Here is a 17,085-nt window from a genome sequence, read left to right on the forward strand (position 1 = left end):
GTTGTTTGTTCAGTAACCATTCTTGTTACTCGCTCCATTGTCATGATGCGCCATAATAGATGAGCGTGAGTGAAAGGGACGGAGAGATAAAACTTTTGTTCCAAAAGGATGAATTTTATATTCGGAGAACTAGGAATTATTATTGCGTTTTTTTACACGTTACCTGAGTTTTGTGTTCGTCAACAGGACTTATTGTTAGGGGATTTGGCCGGGACGCTTCGTTAGTGAAGGTTTAAATTAGTTGTTTAAAACTTCCATTATTCATTTTCGTAAATCATGCACAGATATTTTGCATGTTTCCGTTAATCAATTTCCCAAATTTAAAAAGATTTTTTTACAAATGATTTCTCCGAAATGTTATGCGAATGTAACTACGAGTACATACCCACCTATATACAACTACAATACTTTTTTTTTTAATTTTCAATGTTTTACACAAAACAAAATATTTGTTAAATGATAAACGTACTTTGTAATAAACCAAATGAATTGTACTTGAACTGTCGCCTACCGGGTTTCACTCAGCTCAGGCTTCGTCTGGGCTAATATTATTTTTTAATTATTATCAACCAGTGGTGTTACAAAGCGTGTTAATCACACCCCCAACTTTTTTCTTCATTCGACAAAATATTTATTCTTTTTTTTTCCTAGGCAAACGCAGCCGCTGCAAACCAGAAACGTGCACGAACCCGTATCACAGATGACCAGCTGAAGATTCTTCGCGCACACTTTGACATCAACAACTCCCCAAGCGAGGACGCCATCCACGAGATGGCCGGACAATCTGGCCTGCCGCCCAAGGTTATCAAGCACTGGTTCAGAAATACCCTTTTCAAGGAGCGCCAAAGAAACAAAGACTCGCCGTATAACTTCAACAATCCACCTTCTACGACACTCAATCTTGAAGAGTACGAAAAAACTGGTGAGACTAAAACAACTCCTTTAAACTCTTCTGCTAGTTCTGATGAGGGAAAACCACCACCAGAAAAGAGGGCTAAACCATCACCGGCACCGACACCACCAAATCCATTTCTTCAACAAGAAGCAGTAAAGCTTGAACCGATCGAAGATCTTCATTCAGAAGAAATAAACCGTTACAACTCATATGATAACAAACATCAGGAAGATAAGATGTATAATTTTCCGATGGGGCTCCCACCTCAAAGTCCCGTATCTAGTCTAGCAGGATCTGATCATCATCATCCGCAGAACATGTCTCGTCCTAGCACCCCAAATCATATGTCGCTCAGCTCCATCATTCAATCTCAACTAGAATCTATACCAGCCTCAGCGATTCCACAAGTTCCTCAACTTTCCGGAAATAACCATCCATCAATGCTCCCGCCAAAACTGACACCACAAAATTTCGCTTCCCCAAACAATTTGCCCCCGAATGTCTTACCCATGACCCCAAACAGAAGTTTAAGCCCTGGTCGAGGTTTAAATGAATTTGGACTTTCCGGGGGCAATTCCAATGGGTCAAACAGTTCCGGTGGGTCATCCGGTAAACGCGCCAATCGAACCAGATTCACCGACTACCAAATTAAAGTTCTTCAAGAGTTTTTTGAGAACAATGCATATCCAAAAGATGATGATCTAGAATACCTTTCCAAATTATTGGGGTTAAGTCCGAGAGTGATCGTAGTGTGGTTTCAGAATGCTAGGCAGAAGGCTAGAAAGGTTTATGAAAACCAACCAGCTGTAGAACAACCACTGCCTGGAATACCTGATGAGGCCGGAGCAAATCGTTTTCAAAGAACTCCGGGATTGAATTACCAATGCAAAAAATGTCAACTCGTATTTCAACGATATTACGAACTCATAAGACATCAAAAGACACACTGTTTTAAGGAAGAAGATGCTAAGCGCTCAGCTCAAGCCCAAGCGGCAGCAGCTCAGGTCGCAGCTACTTTAAGTAGTGAAGATTCCAACTCGAGTACTACCACCGTAGAGCAACACCACCCGTCTCAACAGATGTCACAACATCGAGAGAGCCTACCTCCTCAGCACCACAGTGTGCCAGCTAGCCCAATTATGGCAATGCCGCAACAACCCATCACACCCACGCCATCCAGTTCTAATTACCCTTTATCGCCCGTTACTACTCCTACACCAAGTGAAAGAGGAGTGGAACGCGAACGCGAACGAGAAAGAGAGCAAAAGGAAGGCACATTTCAATGTGACAAATGTAATTTAGTATTTCCTCGCTTTGAGTTATGGCGAGAGCATCAGTTGGTGCATATCATGAATCCTAACTTATTTCCATCGTATCCACCGGATTCCCCTTTTGGGATTCTCCAGCAACACGCGCAATTGCAACAGTTAAATGCTTCACTCGGCGGGAATGATCCCAGCGGAGTGCCGCATCCTCTGATGTCAATGCTCAATAATCAAATGAATAAAAGAAAATTCGATGATTTTGAAGTAGAAATAGATTCTGGAGATCAACCCAAAGATAAAAGATTGCGTACCACCATTTTGCCTGAACAACTAGATTATTTATATCAAAAATATCAAGTCGAATCCAACCCTTCCCGAAAAATGTTGGAAAATATTGCCAGAGAAGTCGGTTTGAAGAAGAGAGTAGTGCAAGTCTGGTTTCAGAATACAAGGGCCAGAGAGAGAAAGGGTCAATTCAGGGCGCACGCTCAAGTCATAAATAAGCGTTGCCCATTCTGTCCCGCCTTATTCAAAGTGAAGAGCGCTTTGGAAAGCCACTTGACAACCAAGCACGCGGACCAATGTGCTCGTGGAGAAATAAACATAGACGCATTGCCGGACGAGGAGCTCAGTATGGAGTCTTCTCCAAGCTTTGGATCGCAGCAAGGGGACAAACCAGGAAATTTTTCGCAAGGGGGGGCAAATATGATGCCCCCCTTATTTCCACCCTTTCATCCCGATATGGAGAAATTTATTAAACAATACAATGAAGAATCCATGAAGCGCTACATTACTGAACTCCAAGCGCATGCCGTCAATCAACAGAATGGCGTAGAAACTGAAAAGCCCAGCGGCAGGCCCGAAGGAGAGATCCCCCTGGACCTGAGTAAGCCTGTGGATCTGTCAAGACCAATGAAAGTAAACATGGATCATGAACGAGGAGGCTGTGAACCGGGACCTCTCACGGATTTAAGCGAGAGGTCGCTATGTGACGAACGCTCCGACAGCATGTCAGAGACAACCGAATTTTACGATGACGAAAGCAACCCAACGTCGCCTAGTTCAACGCAAAGTAACAATCGCAATAACTCGTCAGGAAACTGCAGCAAACGTTATCGAACGCAGATGTCCTCATTGCAAGTAAAAATAATGAAATCACTCTTCGGAGATTACAAAACACCAACGATGGCCGAGTGTGAGATGCTAGGGAGAGAGATCGGGCTACCAAAGCGAGTGGTGCAGGTATGGTTCCAGAACGCGCGCGCCAAGGAGAAGAAATACAAGCTGGCGCTGCAGAAGCCTGGTGAATCCGAAAGTCGCGGCCCAGAAGAGTGCAAACACTGCCAGTTCAAGTACAGCCACAAGTACTCCGTTCAAGATCACGTGTTCACGAAGGGACACATCGCGGCTGTGCGTGCGTCTCTAGAGGGCAGCTGCGCGCGAGGAGATGGGGGTAACAACGGTGCGCGTGAAGAAGGTGGCTTAGCTCTGCTGATGGCCGCTCGCCTAGGCGGCCTGGCAGGGCTGGGCAGCGACGAGGAGCTATTGAGGCGGCTGTGCGCACCCGCGCCGGCCCCCTCGCCGGCGCCCCCATCGGGCCCCCGCCCGCTGCTACCTGCACTGCCCGGCTACCCCCCCAACGGTGAGTGCCCCATCTAGCCGCTCTCCGGCCATTCTGTGATCTATGTTTATAGTAATTGTAACGTAAACCTCGCTTCCGTAATTGATGTTGTATAGCTTGTCTTGTTGTATATTGCTTTTTGTGCTATGTGTGAGCGTGTGGACACTGGAAGAAAAAGCTCCCGAGCGCTAAAAGAAACTTTATCTCTGTTATGTATTTCAAAATGTAAATTCAAATTGTGGACTGTATTCATTGTCATTTTATCTTTTTGTATAATTTCTGACGAGTGTCAAACGAGACTTTATTGTATTTATTTGTATGTGACGTTTTATTTGCATTTTATATTAGATTATATATTTTTTTCTTAAGTTTGTACATAATATTTTAAAATTATTATACGTGTGAAATACAAAGACATTTTATCAAAATTATTTATGTTCTGTTTTGTTTATTTTTCTTTATTTTCTCCCAGTGTGCGCGTCGCCGGCGCCGATTAGTTGCTAGGCCCGCCTTGGTTAGGTCTGCCACTCTAACGATGAATACAATAATATCTTATACATAAATATTAATGCAAAGTGTAATATACACAAACATCCTACTAGTTTCATAATAATGTAAATATTAGTTTATATTTTAAAATAATTTAGACAAACGCTTGGATATCTTTGCCAAATTACTATGTAGTATAAAAGTAAATGTTGAAAGTATTAACAATCCTTAGTAGTTGATCAACACACAGGATTGTAACACATGGACTGTTGGTAGTTAGCTCATTTGAACCCTGCACCCCTTGGATGTCTCCCCATCCCCTGTCTGTCACCTACCGTGTGATACTTGTACCGACCAGCCTAGCCACCGACTGAACCAGTTTTACTTCGAACCAGAACCCGTCACTTCCTAACGAACAAGTACCCACAAAAAACACCAGGTACCTAATCTTGCGCAGAATTGGATATAAGTTCTCACGTATCTCCGAAGGTACCTATTCGCTCTACAAAACATTACCTTTTGGGTAACTCGTGATGCGTATCGATATAATTAAAATTTGATTTTACAATAATATCGTTGAGTTCTTTGTGCCAATGTATTCAGTATTGTCACGATCTGTCCCACTGCGTGACAAACTTGCAAAAGAGCTACCTAAACATGTTTATGTCTAATTAAAAATGTATACAATATGACCTCCGTTATTTTTTTAAAAATAAATTTACCAGATTTCTTTTCCGTTTTCCTACTATTACTTATAAGACAACAATTTGTCCATAATGAAAGTTGCTTACAACTACCTGCATATTTTAAATGCGTATCTGTAGAACTGTTTTCGCAATGTTTTTCGATTCCTAAAACACGTAAATTCAATTATATATTTCTCAAAAGAAACTGGCTCATTAGTAATTTTACACTCCATTAAACTTATTCTACAAAACCATCATTTAAACAATTAGATATTTCCAATAATTTCCATTGCGTAGCAACTGTTTTTCTATGTTGTTTGAAACGTGTAAATTTAACTATTTCATAGCTATACCTACAAGGAAAATCGGTTAGGAAGTTTTTGTCTTTAAATTTATTTGATTTTAAAATTTAGTTTGTAATTTTATGGGCATTCTTGAACTAAATATAGCTTATATTATTGAATGCAGACTGTTACAGTACCTAATCGTTAGAATCTCATTCCTTGTCTCCTTTAAGAGCTCTTGTAAACAGAGTGTAGAGGGGTGAGTCTATAGGAAACGCAAGGGGATATTCGAAGGCTGCCGAGGGTATAAATGAGCAATTATTCAAATGAAACCTCCATTGTCTCCAATCCGGTATCCGACCGAGACCCTTAGAATCTCAGTTGACCATCGGAATATTTATCACTATTCTCACACATGTTCAAAGTTGATATCAATAAAGAAGCCGGTTTCTCGGTATTGTTTTCACCCCTCACAGAGAGGATTCCTATTCTTGTATCAAAAACCGTTAAGAACGAGTAGACATAATAAATACAACCAAATCGTATGATCGAAATCAAAGATATATGTTGAGTCATTAGACTGCATTTTATACATATTTTATCCATTCTGTATTGCGAGCATTTATAAAATATATGTAATTTTACTTGTTTTATTAATACATAATTGAGGATTGTAGATTCCAAATAAACCGTCACATGACTGAATATAATAATGTTAAGCAATATATTATACATGTTTTTATTAAGAGTACGTATGGAAGTTACTAATTATCAGAATGCCTTAATAACAATAATATGTTTAGCAGGTATTATACGAAGTTACATAGTATTACAATGTTTAATAATTCAAGGTACCTTTTCGGATCAACAGTTAAAATTATAATAGCTAAATACAAAACTTTTTTTTTCTTCTAATAAATGTTATAAATAGATTCACAAAATGATTTTCAAGTGTCACAAGTTCTTTTATCCTTATTTGATTTTGACAAAATAATAATATAAAGCCGAGTCTCAAAATCAAAAAATATTTAGCAATTTGTTTCCCTGATACTTTTAAGGTTCTCTGCATATTACGTATGCATATTATAGATTCACAGAAAGCGTGCCAGCTATGCAATATGCAAATATTTATGTACAAATTTAAGTTATATTCAAAGACTTTTTTATTCATATTAGTTAAACCCTAAAAGGGCACGCGTTTCTCGCCCAAATAGTGCATTTGATATTCAAATATACTATTTATATACCCAATATTGTTACTGCACTCAAATTATAATAAGAAAGGAAACAGTTGTGACATTACGATTTCCTTGTACGAAATCAGTACCTCTTTTGTCGTTCTACAACAGCTTGCTTTCGTAATACGCTTAGATGAAATTTAAATTTTAAATGAGGCTTGCTTTTAGATCTAAGCGTGTTAAAGAAACTAAATTGTTTATATCTCAGAAAAATCTCGAAAAATGATAGTAATAAATTTTTATTTTTAAATAGTTTAATATTTAAGGACACAAAAAATATATGAAAATAATAAACATTATCAGTATCTCGCCTTGTATTGTACGAGTATCTCTCACTACCGTTAAGCTTTGTGATTCCTATAAAAATGGTTGCTAGTGTCATTGTTAAGAAATCAGGTTAAAACAATTTGATCGAATATTTAATTTATGTACAGTAAATTGTGATTGTATACGTAGCGAAATAAATGTATCAGCTTCGACCCCCTCACCAAGGGATGGAAGTGATCTGTAGAGTTACTTGAACAAAATGTTGTTAAGTCATTTAATTAGTATAAGTAGAAATTTAGTATGATAAGTAATAATTTTAATATTTAGGCATCATTTATTTTACCTAACTGTCGATTGTTGAAATAAATATTATATTTATATTTAAAAATTATTATTTCTTTTATTTTTTGTTTACCCTATTATTTCTTTGTGTTTTTATTATTTTCAGTTGTAACATGTTTTACATACACAATTATACACATACACACAACTACAAATACTTATTCTTACTGAATAAGTTGAAACATACCTATTTAAAGATCCGTTTGACCAACTTCTGCAAGTTAAAATTTTGGCATCTTTTCTTAGACACGTAAAGGTGAAACATTCCAATTTTTTTTACCTCTCACATATTTGAGACGATCGCTAATTTGGTACCTGCATTTAATTACTTCATCGCATACCTACAAGAAGTGAGACATTAAGACTAAACGCTGGGAAAACCAATAGCTGGCAATAAACAGAATAGGATGTTAGAACAATCCGGTCTCCACCGGATTCTGAGAAAGGTTTGATATATAATATTATCGACAACAATTCAAAATAGCATTGCTAAGCACCTTACTGTGGGTAATCCACAAAAGGTCAATATTCAGTGGTTGAGAAATGCATACCAACATACCAACCTAATTACGGCAAAGATAAATATTATTTTATTTTAACGAAAATAAATCACTTTGTATACCTACAACAACTATATTTAATCGAAATAATCGACGTGTTTCAAAATAGTAAGGATAAACGTGTTATGAAAATTATTAAATATAATCAAATACAAATAGGTACAGACTAATAAGAACCCACCTACATAAGACGTTTATCCTGACAAAGAAACAGTTTTTTTCGATTAGTTTCGGAATGTGTTGATTAAATAGTGGTGCATACAAAGTAATTTATTTTCATTAAATTAAAATGACACCACAAAGTGAATTTGCAATTATTGAAAAAGAAATTTATTAATTCCTTCAATATTTTTTATATTTCTCTGTGGCACCATTTTAATAAATGTTAGTAAATAAAATAAAACCATTATTATCTTTGTTTCAACAACTATTTTAATAAAATACATTTATTTACATTTTTCAGAATCAAAGTTTCCTTCGTAAACAAATGTAATAATTATTTTTAATGATAATCTAATGTTTAAGAGAAGAGGTTATATTTTATGCATAGCAATCAGAAGGCTGCGGGTTCAATTCCCGTCGGCGGCATTTATTTTTTCTCGGAAGATATTTTCAATTTATATAGGTGTTTCAGGCTAATAAAAATCCCTTAAAAATAAAAAAATTAAATATTCTCATTTAATTAAAACGCTGCCACAAAGTGAATTTACAATCAATTATTGAAGAAGCGATATTTGCCTTCAGTTAATCTTTGTAACTTTTATTATATATAAATATCAACAAGTTTCGAAACAAATGGTTCTTCCATCTGGACACCCATCTTCCATGTGAGTACCTACCTGTGCATATTTCTGTTTATTTTCGTATTTGAATTAACATAATTTGTTGTTATAACGCAATACACCGAGTAAAAAAACAATAGATTTGAAGTAAATTTTTTTAAAATAAAATTAGTAAACACTCGACACAACATTAATTTGTTACCTTTTTTCATGTGTTCTATGATTTTATAATACATTTTATATTTTGTTCATATTTTTAATGAGTTGTTTATTATAAATTAATTAATGTTGATTAATATTATTACATCCCTTTCAACCCATAGGACTAAAATTTGACTTACATTTTGTATTTTAGTCGACGCGCTAAGCAAGAAAGAGCACACTGTTCTTTTTTTATTTCTGCCGCAAATATTTGAAAAAAAGGTGTTTTGATGAAGGTAAGAAATAATAAAACTGTGATTGTAATTTCGATTTTTGTTCTCTCTAAATAAGTTTTTTTTATGGTAGTAGTCTGCATGCTATACAATAATATCCATGGTGAGTAGAGATTTTTCAGCCCTGTCAATAGGCAATGGACTATAGACGGTACTATCCATTATTTCATTAACCACATTAGATTACTATAATGGCAGATGGGTTCGTTAGCGACTAACTGTACAATACATTTGTCACGTAATCGAGTTCATAGCCCTGCCACAACGGCGTGACTGTATTACAAAGATTTATACAGTTCTTGGATCGTACAACTGTTGAGGATGCTACGAGGTGATAGATGAGAATAATTTATTTTTTTGCTTTAGAATTAGTACGACTCGTATATCTTTATAAAATAAAGAAGATTAATTCAAGAAATGCCATGTGGGTGTGTTTCGTGATCTAAATATATGGCCAATCGGGCCTTGAATTTCCAATACATCACTGTGTTTCAGCATGATTACAATGTATCTTGAATGAGTGTAAGCGAGACAGATCGCATGCTAAATGGTCAAGAACCAAAAATTACTAAGTCAATAGTATATTCTAATATAAGTTCTTGCAGCAATAATAATACTTCGATATGGTATATATTTAAACAGCTAGCGTAATTTAATGTTGAATCTAATGCAATTTAACGTCATCCAACTGATTAACCATCACACCGTTTCTATTTCTTTCGTAGTGGGTAGAGAACACGTTAGTGGGAACTTGCGCATACTCCTTGCTTCTACCACATTCGTATATCACCCCATACATTAGGTACATTCTATAATGTTGGTTCAATCCTTGACTAGCGTATGATTTGATAATAGTTGTGTAATTTCTTCCCAACTTCGTCTTATGTCTTCTCGCAAATCAGTTTCCCTTAACACTGCTTCCATAACAGATACATAAAAAAATAACCAACGATAATAATATAAATAATCTAAGCGTTTCTTATTGTGGTGCATTAAATCTTTATTGATTACTCGGATTTCCTCAGCAAAATTCATTCATACAAGATTATATCATCATCAACACTTCATATCCACTGCACAGTGTACGTCGAACATAATCCTTTATGATTACTTCATCATTGGTACAGTTATACATCTTTCGGTGTTCCCTGTAATTAGATTATAATAATTGTGAGAAACTACCATAAAACTTGGAATGCTGGCGTGTAATTTTATTTCGATTAGAGAAAATGCGAAGGAGACATAATTATTAAACTGCTTCCCATATGTTCATTTCATACACATGATTATCACTTTGTCTTTTTTGGTGCATATAATTTTTTATTTGAACCACTGTGTAATTTCGTGTCTCTTGCTGTAAATAATGTATATACCTCATACATGCCTAATTACCAACAGTTTCAATGGTGGAACGTGTATTGTTAGTACTTGCTTGCTTCTTGAACGACACCACCGTTTCACTTAGCCCATTTAATGTCAATCAAAATGTCAGAACAGAATTTTGTGAACATGCATCGCCCCTACTAAGAAATCAACATCACATAATTTTATAATGTAGTTAAAAGTAATTGCCACTCGACTTTACCAGAGGTTTAATGCTCGATTTTTTTCAAAACAGTTGAAAAATGTAATTAGAAAAAACAACCTAGTTTTTTATTTTCCAAATATTGATTGTAAAAAAAGTTTTCTAGCTCATGATTGTGACAACTTTTCAAGCCAAAACAGTTCCATTCCCCTAACATATCAGCAAAACATGTAAGACTTTACGTAATATCGTATGTGTTTTCCATCAATATAACAGATGAGTATAATAGTATTGTATTTGAAAATGTATGAAATACTTCATTGACAATATTGGGTACAAATGAATCAAGCCGCGATACAATGGAATAACAATCATGATCGTTCAGTAAATGAATGTTTCCAAATGATTTGATGTGTAATTATATTATGGGAATAATGTGCCCGCACAACAGTACATCGATGCCTAGATACTTATTTGATGCCTATTATTATTTAAAATCAAAGCACCTACCTAACCATTTATTTAACTACCTCACTATTTGCTTATTTACTGAGTAGGTACCCACGTTTATCGATACTGGAAATAAAACAGATTTTTAATTTAAAAATTTGGTGTTGAAAATACTCTGAAATATAAGTATATTTTTGTAAGTGAACAGCAATTTCGATTTTAATTTGTAAGTGCATATTATGTTATCTTTAGCAATATGATAAAAAATACAAATTCATTTCAATAATTTCCAAATTGGCCAAAAACCGCTATTAGAAATATTTTTTAATGCATGAACAAGTTGTTGAAAATTTTTTCCTCCAAGTCAATTAATTATTCTTCCTGATCCACATACTATGCAAACCGACTTGCTTTGTTCTCATCAAATGCCAAAAATAATGCTTAAAAAGGTAAAATATAGCTAAGTAGAGGAAAAAATAATCGGGCATAAAATAAAATTTTCAAAGGAGATTTTATAAATGAAAATCGATAAAACTTGTACAAAAATAACAGTTTATTGCGAAAGGTGTGCAAAAATACAAAAAAAATGTAATGATGTTTATAATAAAATAAAAATTGCAAGCATTATAATAATCGTGTTTCTAAAATAATGCATGTAATTTAGAATGGGATATTTAATTATTTTAACCCGCGACTTCTACTAGTCTGCTAGACAACAACCTTAGTAACTAACTTCACAGAAGTCGTAGATGTAATACGTTATCATACCTACTTCCAATCAACAGCAAAGTTTAATTATGACGCTGGTGTTCTGCCTACATGTGCACTAACTATCAAATCTATTTACGTAATATGTACCCAATTTAAATTTGAAAATTTAATTTTGTTTTCAATTTATACTCAATTACGCGATTGAATTTGCAATTTTAATTTGTGTTGTGATTACCAAATGTATTTACCACAATTAGGTTTTTTTTAAACCTTTTTGACTATTATATTAATATTTCGTGTGAACATTCACAAGCTATTCCGCTAGTTTTTGTGCGTTCGTTGATATTAAATTATTTAATAAAACATTAACAAAAAAACGTGCAATCGTTACTTTCACATTTGACCAACAATAATTAGCATTAATCTATTATATCGACACTAAAAGCGAATTCAAATAATTTATTATGTGGTTTCCACGTAATTAATAGTTTACCGGTGATTAAAATAGCAGAATTAATTAAGTCATTATTGAAATGTTTGAATAACAAAATTGAATGTCGACGCAACTTTCCATAAACCTAATCTATGTTTTTATAACATCCCCTTTCCGGTGTGACGTGTTACGGAAATGATAGTGGAAATTAATAAAATCAATAGTCATATCAACTCAAAATTATTAATCACTCGTAAATATAGAACTGTAAATGGCAATTTATTTTTTTGTCAATAAGAATATGACCTTAATGTGGTCGAGTTATTCAAATCGTAAGGTTCCTGATTTTTGATCTAATTACAGGTGTTCTTGAAAATTATTTAAGGTACCTACGTAGTTGGTGCACTATCAAAACAACGAGTGTTTATTTTTTTATAATGAAGTCCTTGGACGTGCGACATTAATATTTATCACCGATACATTTTTTAATAAATAATTACTACCTACGCGGAACTAAATTAATATATTACTCTAGGTATTTTCCTGTAGACAGAAACGCTCTGATTCAATCACACGCCCGAATATTTAGAATACGAGAAAATTAAACGTAGTTCAATTTTACTGTACGTGCTGATTTGAATAATCATTATTTAGTTTAAACAATTCGCTCACATTCTTGAATTCTTATGTTCGTTTTGCATAATATCTTAAGGCGATGCACCACGTCGTGAAATATTTTAAATTGAACCGCTATCAATAATAACCCTTACGTAGATGGCGATAAAGTTTAAATTCCCGCTTAACACCATCCGCCTGTTTTGATTTATGCAAGAAAAAAACATGGCCAAAAAGTGCCTTTTATTTTATTTTGTGGATGTTCAGGCATAAATATTTAATTTTTTTTCGATCATTTTATAAATAACTTAATTTGCCACATTATACAATAAAATCATAACCGACAATGGGTTCGTAAGTAGGAGATTTTGAACTTTAAAGCAGTTTTCATAGGCCTTTATATTATTTTTTTCTGGGCTTATTAAAAGACTTATCTAAAAAATACTCGATTATTTCAGAGAAGACCAAGATGTATTCTATTCGCAATATTTAATTAAAGCATCTGAAACATTTCTAGGCAACCAAATTTTCAAACCAAAAACACATGATTTTGCATTACTACGTATGGCATCGCCTTAACTAAACACTCCAGCTTTGTGCGTTAGATATAGGATGGAACACTTCAAAGTTTCATCTAACTTTTTCACATCACTTCTACCCAGTTACTATTTTAGTATTTATTTATTTATTTCACGCCTATTAAGGCTTTTACATACATATATATAAAAAATATTTACTAAATTATACACGAAAATAGTGCAGGAAACGACTATTTAAAACAATTGCAGAAAAATAAATATAAAGTCAAAATATCACTGAACTTGATCTACACAGCATGCAGGCACAAAACATAAAAAATCCAATATATTTTTTTCTGTTTCAGTTGACAAAATTATTATGTGTTAGTCAAATCAAATTAAATACCTTTATTAAAATACTCCACTACTTGATAAAAAAACTTCTATAGGGTATGCTTATATATTGAAATTGATGTACTAAATATATCAACAACATCGTAGTGTTTGTTTCCTAGCTGTTGAATCCGTCGCATAGGAGTGTGATATTCAGACGTTGATATAGAATTGCTACAATAATATGGTAGGTACTGTCTTGTAACCGACCTAGTATTGTATTTAAATTAATTAATCACGTTATAGGTATCTCTGTATAACATAAATACACCTTTTCTTTTAATTATTCTTGTTTATCGTTTGGTGACCTTTCCCATTGGAGGCTGGCTAAGACACTGTCATCAGCCCCGCGGAACAATTCACTTGTCACAAAAAAAAATTAAAATTAAAAAAAACCACTACGTAAGTTTCGAAGTCATGAGATGCGGAATCCTCTTCTATGTATTCCATCAATATTCTAGGAATACCAATGGGTAATCTCTTGAGATTATCATTTATCACCCCTCACAATTTCGATTTAAGTATCGTTTAGGACTGAATAAAATTGTTTCACTAATTATTTTCACTTTTGACGAGACCACAATAATTAAATGTTATTTAATTTTTTTTATAGATAACTAGTAAATGTAACTAAATGATTTGATTGATTTAGTTAAATTTTATCCCTTTGGGCCATCAGTGTAAGAACTCGCAGGGAGACGAATTTAGTTACCAACAAAAGGAAAAAAGCATTGCTTAGTAAGTTCTTCTGATCGCTATGATATGAGCTTTCTTTTTGACAAGCGTTTTCGAAAACCAATTCCTATTGGGTACTTCTGCATCTTTGGGGTAATTTTTCATATAAGTACATCAAGTCTAGACACACTACGTGGATGCATTGTCCTCTTTCATCTTTAAAAGTTAGTAGATACGTCTTGCAACACTTCTTGCAGCAGTCAATTATTTAGAAAGTCTTATAATACGTCTCTTAGTCGGTTCTTTATTGAAGAAAGTCAGGCCTACCCGGCGAGTTATGTAGGTACTCGTACCCTTTATTAAATTAATATCTCGTAATCTGCGTCGTGAGACAATGGCCGCAACGTGTCGGTTGTTTCCTGCTGGCGAAAGGTCGCGGGTTCGAGTCCCTAACAAGAATCAAAGAAAAACAGTGGCTGGTGCTAAAGGTCAGCATCTTTGTCGCGAGATGTATTTCTTCTAGTGTTCTGTTAAATATATTACGGCAAAGTGGCGTTTAGCACGTAGAGCCTGACAATAGAATAGAAAAGCAAGCTTACATACCTCAGTGGAAACAATGAATTTAGATTGCCATTCCGAGAATATATTTTTACAGTTTGGAATTTCAAGTGGTTATCAAAAACATTGTTTCTATAGGTAAACCAAAATATCAAAACCCGTTTCATATTTCAAGCCTCCTAAAAATATCCATGTGAAGCAAAGATAATTTACCTTTGTCGGAATTACTTACGAAACAGCAATCGTTTTATGAATTTAAAAAAAAATATTGACAAAATAAAAAATATTTTACAAAATTGTACAAAATCTGTGGTTTATTTTCAATATTATGTACAGTCTATCAATAAATTTCTAACTACTTTCAAATCATTATTTTAATTTTAATTTATTATTTTTATTTTAAAGCATTCATTTCTATATTGATTATTTTATTTGAGGCGACATTTCAAGATGAGGAGAGAAATATACAGAGCCTCCGTTAGAACCTCTTATTCAGGTACATGTGTCGTTTATGAAAAAGAGGGTGAGTTAACAACGGAACTCTCAGCGGTATGCCTATTTGTAGGTACTTAACAATTAACTATTCTCCAATCAATTGCAACATGATTATATTTATACTAATATTAATAGTTGCATTTAATATTTGAAATAGGAACAGATACGAAAACAAGAACATTAGCATTAAGATATCGTTCGAAACTCAAACAGTTTTCCAGCACCTCGGTTAGGTATGGTGGCAGCGGCAGTTGCCTCGTTGCGGCGAGCTGTTGAACCCGTCTGACCTCCGCCGCGAGTTGCATTGAATTATCCTCACTATCCCCACTAAACATTAGCTTGTGCCAACATCATTTTCCAACTATGAAATTATGACAGAGTGAGACCACATCAGTGTGGCCACTGGCGTAGCGACCTCGCGGGCAACATGGGTAGTCGCTTGGAAATCTGAAAGAGGCCTATTTTGTGAGGATATGTAGTTTCGTAGGTCCTGATAGAATAGTGATTAGAATTAATCGCAAAATTATAATATGTGGCCAAACTCCGTTTGATTTACATTCAAATGCATAACTGTTTTTCTTGTGTTTAGATTTTAAGACGGTACCAAGGAAATAGGTTTGCAAAAAATAAGCTACCTTATTAAGTATTTTACCTTCGATGTAGTGGAACGAACATATTGTAAAATCATAAAATATTATAGTGACCTTTTTCATAGCTGGCATTTTTTGCAATATAAATCATAACTCGTATTGAAAAGTGAGCAAGTCTCTATTCACGGTTGTCTAAGAATCACTTCAATAATTTTTTTTATCAATCTTATTTATTTTTATCTTATTAAGCGCCATTTTCGTTCAATAACACGCGTGGTGTGTCAAGCTGACTAATTTGCTATGAACTATAAAATGATCTTTAATATTACTAAAAAAATTATGAATTTATGATTTCTCCTGCACTTTCTTTTTCGTTTACTGGTTTAACTTTGAACCCGACAATACCTAGTTACGCCAATGCTTAGCGCCGTAGCGAGTGTGGAACAACACCAGTTCTTACCAAAGCAAGAGTAGTACAGAACGATCTTCATTATTATAAATTTGAATAACAGTGCTAAGTGGTGATTTGACGGAGATAACGGAGTTAGATACTACGTTTGTTATTCCGTCTTATTATTAGGTACGTACTAGAAAAACGTCATGTCAAAACATCGTTTTGGTGGGCATAATATGTTGACGTTTACCCAAGAAGCTTTTTACACAGAAAAAATAAAATTATGTGAAATTGATTTACATTTCTTATCCCATTTATTTATTCTACAGATTAAAGACCGTAAATCATAAAAATGTAAAAGCAGATGAATTTAAATGTTTGATTAATTGTTGCGAATAGAACACATCTCGATTCTTGATCTTTAAAATATTCGAGCTTTTTTTTACGAGTCTTTCTACTAGTCCGAAAAAAAATTTAGAACTCTATAAAAATAAAAAATTCTCCTTTTTAGATTATGGTATTAGTTATATAGAAAATCATCGTGAAACATTTAAATATTTGTGTCTGAACTTGGCAAAACAAAATAAAACACACTTTTGGCGATGTTTTTTCTTGAATGAATCAAAACAAGCGACTGGTTTTAAGAGCCATCTGCATAAGGAGTGTTATAGTTAATTTTTCGTTATGTTTTATTTTTAATTTAACCGATTTTAAATGTTACGCAACTTGATGTATTAACGAAAATTTTATCCTCATTGGAAGATACTTTCGGTATCGACCTGGAAAGAGAGACAATCAGTCAGAGAAGAAGCGTTACTTTAAACGACTTTAACTAGATTTACTCACCAGATCTGAAAATTTCGGA

General features: G+C 34.2%; 1 protein-coding gene across 2 annotated transcripts in view; it reads left to right on the forward strand.

The window, feature by feature from the left end:
* zfh2 (Zn finger homeodomain 2) overlaps positions 1–17,085 on the forward strand; it is a 226,414-nt gene that overhangs the window by 100,032 nt on the left and 109,297 nt on the right. For both annotated transcript variants that reach the window (XM_089633336.1, XM_089633337.1), the window contains exon 4: positions 652–3,802. In XM_089633336.1, the coding sequence (XP_089489462.1) occupies positions 652–3,802 (3,151 nt within the window). The remainder of the gene's footprint in view (positions 1–651; positions 3,803–17,085) is intronic.

The sequence above is a fragment of the Hesperophylax consimilis genome, chromosome 7, assembly GCF_061612785.1.
Source record: "Hesperophylax consimilis isolate HC1 chromosome 7, BYU_Hcon_1.0, whole genome shotgun sequence".
Lineage (NCBI taxonomy): Eukaryota > Metazoa > Arthropoda > Insecta > Trichoptera > Limnephilidae > Hesperophylax > Hesperophylax consimilis.